At 44.8% G+C, this 7,310-nt stretch overlaps 1 gene segment (V, D, J or C); it reads left to right on the top strand.

The window, feature by feature from the left end:
- The first annotated feature begins 5,429 nt into the window (after positions 1 to 5,429).
- LOC116459177 (immunoglobulin kappa variable 2-28-like) lies at positions 5,430 to 6,272 on the top strand. The segment is given in 2 exon segments: positions 5,430 to 5,492; positions 5,863 to 6,272. Coding segments are annotated over 2 exon segments (459 nt in total).
- Positions 6,273 to 7,310: the final 1,038 nt, after the last annotated feature.

Here is a 7,310-nt window from a genome sequence, read left to right as displayed (position 1 = left end):
ACTTCTTCTCTCAACCCGTCAAACTCATTCTCCATCCAGCTTTGTTCTGTTGCTGGTAAGGAACTGCGTTCCTTTGCAGGAGGAGAGGCACTCTGCTTTTTAGAACTTCCAATTTTTCTGCTCTGCTTTTTCCCCATCTTTGTGGTTTTATCTACTTTTGGTCTTTGATGATGGTGATGTACAGACGGGTTTTTGGTGTGGATATCCTTTCTGTCTGTTAGTTTTCCTTCTAACAGACAGGACCCTCAGCTGCAAGTCTGTTGGAGTTTGCTAGAGGTCCACTCCAGGCCCTCTTTGCCTGGGCATCAGCAGTGGAGGCTGCAGAACAGCAGATTTTCGTGAACCGTGAATGCTGCTGCCTGGTCATTCCTCTGAAAGTTTTGTCTCAGAGGAGTACCCAGTCATGTGAGGTGTCAGTCTGCCCCTACTTGGGTGTGCCTCCCAGTTAGGCTGCTCAGGGTTCAGGGGTCAGGGACCCAATTGAGGAGGCAGTCTACCTGTTCTCAGATCTCCAGCTGCATGCTGGGATAATGACTACTCTCTTCAAAGCTGTCAGACAGGGACATTTAAGTCTGCAGAGGTTACTGCTGTCTTTTTGTTTGTCTGTGCCCTGCCCCCAGAGGTGGAGCCTACAGAGGCAGGCAGGCCTCTTTGAGCTGTGGTGGGCTCCACCCAGTTCAAGCTTCCCAGCTGCTTTGTTTACCTAAGCAAGCCTGAGCAATGGCGGGCGCCCCTCGTCCAGCCTCGCTGCTGCCTTGCAGTTTGATCTCAGGCTGCTGTGCTAGCAATCAGCGAGACTCAGTGGGTGTAGGACCCTCCGAGCCAGGTGCAGGATATAATCTCCTGGTGTGGTGTTTTTTAAGCCTGTCAGAAAAGTGCAGTATTAGGGTGGGAGTGACCTGATTTTCCAGGTGCCGTCTGTCACCCCTTTCTTTGACTAGGAAAGGGAGCTCCCTGACTCCTTGCACTTCCTGGGTGAGGCAATGCCTTGCCCTGCTTCAGCTTGTAAACGTTTAGCTGTACCCACTGTCCTGCGCCCATTGTCTGGCACTCCCTAGTGAGATGAACCCGGTACCTCAGATGGAAATGCAGAAATCACCTGTATTCTGCGTTGCTCATGCTGGGAGCTGTAGACTGGAGCTGTTCCTATTCGGCCATCTTGGCTCCCTCTGCCTCTAACGACCTTGAATTTCTGCTTTGCCGTGAGACATGAGATTAGTCCCAACCCATTCAAGATGGTTAGATATCTTAAACAAACAAACAACTTATATAATGCTGATGTAACAAAGGGCTACACTCTCAAAACAAAATGGTGAAAGGTAAACGATCCCCTGAACCTGAGAGAAGATACAAGCAGAATCAAAAGCGGCTGGTACAAAGAAGCTTCTAGTTGCACTTGACGAAATGTGACGAGGTTTCTGTGTCTGCGCCATGGCAGTGGAGAGGCAGGTGGGTGGCCTTGGTGGTGTCGTTGGCTCTGTTCCATGAGGTCACTCAGGTGCACAGGAGGCACGATCACCCTTAGCACACAGCTTTCCTTCTTCCTCACAGTCACAGCCCCCACAGCCATCCTCAGAAGCATGAGTGGAACAGAGTGAAGGGAAAGCTGTTTTCTTCCAAAGATCAAAAATCTTGAACTTTCAAATAGGGATAAATGGTATTTTTGCTCGAAGAACACATTTGAGAAATCTTCCATTTAGCGGATCTGATGATAAACTCACATTTTTTGTTTGTTTTAATCTGAAATTGTATGTGTATGTTTCTTGTAAATTATTTTTGCATATAAAGTTATATTTTATCAGCTTATTTCAAGTTTTATTTACCGTTTGATAATTACTCCTAAAACGTCATCGATTAAAGAAAGAATCATCTATTGCTCCAACTGTCCTTTACTAAAAGTAATTTGTCTTTTTAACCTCATCAGGCTCCTTGTAAACTCTCAGGCTGACCTTATTTTTTTTTTACAGATTCAATGCATTAAGTCAATTTATTATTTATAATGGATTTATTTATGTATTTATCTTTGCTATCACAAGTAGAAAAAGCCTGTAAGTTGCTATGCCAAAAACCTGCCTCTAGATGGCAAACAAACCCCACAATACACAAAAGAGAGCCAAGTTCTTATAAATCCTGGGAAAGGAAGAGGGCTACTGTCTCATTAACAACTTGGAGCCCTTAAGGCAAGAATGAGGTGGAACATCTGGAACATCTGGGAGGAGGCACCGGGCTGCGGAGTAGTGGGGAACCTGCTCTGTGCTCTGAGACCGAAAGCCCAGCCTTGCCTCTCACCGCTGCCTTGACTGTGTCCCCAGCTGCTGTGAAGTGAATGGTGTCTTCTAAATTCATGCTGAGCCCTAATTGCTGAAAAGTGTAAGACGTGGAATTGGGGGATTATGTGCATCTTCCCGACACCAACATGACGCGCAGGAAGGAGGCTTCTTGTTTTCTCTTAGGATTCTTTTACTAACCAACATTTTCCCTCCACTGCACATTTCCCTTCCCTGATTGTCCCTCCCTTTTGACAGAGGATGGCCCAGGGGATTCACTACTGAGTCCCAACCTCTAACCCAAAGCCCTCAGTCTAGTGTTGCTCTTTCCTTCATGCTATTTTTGTTTGTTTCTTTTCTTGTAATCATCTTGGCAATAAAATAATCACTTTTTACTTTCTACGTATTAAAGATGTTACCTTAGTTAATTACAGTGATTTCCTTCAGAATGATAAATGGTCTTTCAAAATGATGTAGAGATCTAAATCCGTGTGCTCCAGAAGTTGCATGAAGCTCTGTCTAGCACGAGTGCCAGTGACTCTCCCAGAGTGCTCCATGCACCTGGCCCCACGGAGTCCCTCTGTGTTGGCAGTGGGCGAAAACCCACTGCCTTCTGTGAATGAGAGATTCTGATTAGAATCCTGGTGGATCCACTTTGAGCCAGTGCCCACGCAATTCCCATGAAAGCTGAGGACCAAGTCCCCTGAAGACAATCACAGGTCTCTAGACTCACAGCTCATGATCGTCCTCTGCAGACACAGCTCCTCCCTGGATGGCTGAGGGTTGTCATTGGCTGTGTCCTTCCTTGTGCATGACAACAGGAGACATAGAAGGTCTGTAAGCAGCCCTGCAATCCAGGTTCTGAGCAAGCCTTCCTGTGTGGGGCCTTCTTACCTGGACACAGGTGTGTAAACCAAAAATGAAACTCTTAGCTCCCAAACCAACTGAATGAACTCCTCCTCTCAGCCAAGGACACACCAAAATCAACCTGAAATACAATGCAGTCCATGATTGGAAAGGATGATTGCATATGCCTTAACTTACCCTCTTCCCTTTAAAATTCAGGCAAAACTGACCAGCTTTTAATATGAAGACAGACACCTTGAGACTGACAAAGCAAACTCTTTATGGCAATAAGATACCAACGTGACAGATACCATGTCCTAAGAGAAATCAAAGTATTTTCTCCAAGATATTGTTATTTAATGTACTTGAAAATGCCTCTACAAAGCTGGTTCTTGTGGGAAAATCTACATTCTGTAGAGATTCCTACCCCCTTTTAAGTCTCTTTCCTGACCCAGAGAGATTTAACTAAGAGTTTGGCACCTTTTAAGTCAGCTAAGAAGCAATTACAGTCTATTCTCTCTGAAGCCTGCTACCTGGAGGCTTCATCTGCATGATGCAACCTTGGCTCCAAAACCCTTTTTCTAAACCCAGAAACTCCCTTGTGTTGATTACAGGTCATTAGATAAACTCTTTCAACCACTTATGGAATCTTTGAATCCACCATGACCTGGAAGTCCCCAACATCCCCCCTCCTTCAGGCTGTCCTGCCTTTCTGTATCAAAGCAATGTACGGCTTACACATATTGATTGATATCTTATGTCTCCCTAAAACGTGTAAAACCAACCTGTAGCCCAACCACCTTGGGCATACGTTCTCAAGACCTCCTGAGGCGGTTTCACTGATATGTCTTTAACTGTGACCAAATAAATTTCTAAATTGATTGAGACTTTTCTCAGGGACTTATTTGTTTATAGGTGTCACTGGACACACTTAAGGAAGTGAAGAGATTTATGACATTGAGAAAAGGAGGAAGCCGGGGTGTGTGTGTGGGGAGAGAGAGAGAGAGAGAGAGAGACAGAGACAGAGAGAGTGTGATGTATATACAGGAGTGAACTGAGACCTGCTTTGAGCATTTTTACATAAAGTCAAGAAAATATCAGTTACAGGTACAGGTTACCCAGAGACATAAAACTGTGGATGCAGTTCTTGCTCTTTATACATAGAGAATTTCCTTTGGATCTGTGGACTCGTGGCTGTGGCTGCACCACATCCAGGCTCGGGGAGACTCACGTCTCACTCAGAGTTGACAAGAACCTTGAAGCCCTGACAGGACCTCATTCCACATGACCAGGGAGACTGTGTGGGAAGAGCTTCTCTAATCACCACTTGAATAAACATCATGCAAAGTTATTTCTTATTTGTTCTGTGTCATTAACCTAGAAGATTCTTCACTTAGGATAGTCCTCTGGGCCAGGCACAATGGCTCACACCTGTAATCCCAGCACTTTAGGAGGCCAAGGCAGGCAGATCTCCTGAGGTCAGGAGTTCAAGATAAGCCTGGACAACATGGTGAAACCCCATCTCTACTGAAAAAAAAAAAAAAAAAAACCCTCCAGTTAACCTTGTATCTGTGAGATGATTATGATGAGATGGATCCCAGATTGAACAACTGGTCACCAGGAATTTTATATTAACTGCCTGAGGCACAAAATTTTGTCTCTCTTTCCTTTTTCTTACACTGGGCTCTTGGCTGTAAATGTAGAGACTCACATCATTCTCCCTGTGAGGCGCTTGGACAGAGAGCTCTTGTGTGGTTCACTCACCAGGTGCCAGGGCAGGGTGGATTCTAATATTCGAGCTGAACATTCTTGAGCAGTTATCCTGGAAACAACTGATACCAGACAGCCCTTGAACTGGCTCCAGGCTGCTTTTTATTTGCAGGCTGTCAGTCCAACAGTGCTTGTGGGGATGGGGCTGTTTCATTCTCTAGATTGACTGGGAGGGAATCAAGCCAGATGGCATTTACCTCCCAGAGATGCATCCTAGACACACATTTCCACATTGTCAAGGTTCTGGTGTTTTCTCGCAGTCATGGCCTACACAGTGTGTCCCTACAAAAGGTCTGAACTTTCACCTTCAGATCCTTCTTCCCCTGATTGTGGGTGAACTTGACTGAATCTATTTTTGTTTTGTTCTGAGGGAGGATTTATATCTCATTGTTCACAGAAGAGACATTCCCCCTCCCCCATCAACCTTTTCCACACCACTGCACCCACCGGGTGATTTGCATATTGTCCCCTAGGGAGGACCTTCCCTTGTGAGTCTGAGATAAAAGCTCAGCTCCAACCTTGCCTTGACTGATCAGGACTGCTCAGTTCACCTTCTCATCATGAGGCTCCCTGCTCAGCTCCTGGGGCTGCTAATGCTCTGGCTTCCTGGTAAGGACAGAAGGATAAAGGGAGGAGAATTGGGTGGGAGGTGAGCTCTGTGGGCTCCACAGCTTCCCATGTTTATTCCAATAATGTGATAGAGTCACGTGGTCTATGCTCCAGGGAATGGAATTCATGTTTGTCTTATGAATAATCAGGATTCACCTCCAGGGAACGATGACCAGTGCTCTGATTAAGAACTTGAAAATAAAGAGTTCTCTTGTGGCTAGTAAATAATGGGTCTATTTTAGAAAGTCTTCTTTTCATGATGTAAATCAAAACTTTAAAAATGTAACTGTAAATCAGTATTACAAGAGCAATTATGAAAGTTGCTCATAATGTATCTATATAAACTTGCACTACTCTGTTATTTTTTCAGGGACCAGTGGAGATATTGTGATGACCCAGACACCACTTTCCCTGCCCATCACCCCTGGAGAGTCGGCCTCCATCTCCTGCAGGTCTAGTCAGAGCCTCTTGGATAGTGATGGATACACCTATTTGTATTGGTACCTGCAGAAGCCAGGCCAGTCTCCACAGCTCCTGATCTATGGGGTTTCCAACCGGGCCTCTGGAGTCCCAGACAGGTTCAGTGGCAGTGGGTCAGGCACTGATTTCACACTGAAAATCAGCAGAGTGGAGGCTGAGGATGTTGGGGTTTATTACTACATGCAAACTCTACAAGCTCCTCCCACAGTGCTACATCCTCGAACAGAAACCTCCGTGCTGGGTTGGCCCAGCTGCCCACATGTGCTGCTTGTCTGGGGAGCAGCCAAGCAGAGTCTCTGAGTCTGCAGAAGAGAAGGCTGTTGGAGACGTCAGGCGGCATTTGCTGCTGAGGACGCGGCTCCATTAGAGCCTCAGCAACACCTCAGATCCCACATGTTAAGGCTCCACCAGCTGCCACAGCCTGGGGAGGGCCTCAGGAGGAAGAGAATCCATGGGGGCCACATGCCCTGGGAGCAACTGGCTATAATGAAGGGAGAGGGAATGAAAGCTCACATCCTCACCCTCCCTGTCTTGCCCACATTTGTCAAGATCATGCAACTGTCAGAATAACCAGACCATGGATGCAGTTTAGTGACAACACAAGTAGAACACATACGGGAAATGACCAGCTTGGGGTTTTTTTCACACACGATGACACTTAGTCATATTGGGAAATTCATAGGCTCCCGTCTCCCTAATTCTGCTCTCTGACTCCCACTAAACCCTCCTCTCCAGTGTCTTACAGGAGAAAGCATTCTACACAAGCTGTCTGCAGGGGACTATGGCTAAGGACACTGAGTAGAAATGTTTGATGTTGGATTATTCAAATAGACTTTGTAAACTCATGGCAGGTATGAGATCCAATGTCAAAAATTGATTAGTCTTAATTTCATTTGGCAAGTGAAAAGCAAATTTTCACAATTCCAAAACTGTCCTTTAGAAATAACTGCATATATCAAAGATAAAATATATAAAGTTTATTTCAAGTACAAAGGAAACATTCAGAATTATGTGAGATTTTTTATTTCTCTTCCAAATTCTAAAAATTTTGAAGGTATTTAGGCTAAGTTCTACTTTAGAATAGAAATTTATTACTGTGTTTTCATAGGAAAAGATTTCAAAGAATACAGAAATGCATTCTTTTCATGTGATTACATCACTACCTGAAAATGAATCTGAATTCTATGTTTCAGTTGTAAATGCATGGAGCATCTATGCTTTTCATAGATTTTATTAAACTTAGTGTTCTAAATGATATTGAACCTGATAATGAGTCATGTGAGCTACATGGCATAACACCGTGTGATAGACACAAAATAATGACAGAATCAACAGAAG

This window comes from Hylobates moloch, unplaced genomic scaffold, assembly GCF_009828535.3.
Source record: "Hylobates moloch isolate HMO894 unplaced genomic scaffold, HMol_V3 SCAFFOLD_19, whole genome shotgun sequence".
Taxonomy (NCBI): domain Eukaryota; kingdom Metazoa; phylum Chordata; class Mammalia; order Primates; family Hylobatidae; genus Hylobates; species Hylobates moloch.
This window is presented reverse-complemented; position numbering and strand designations above follow the sequence as displayed.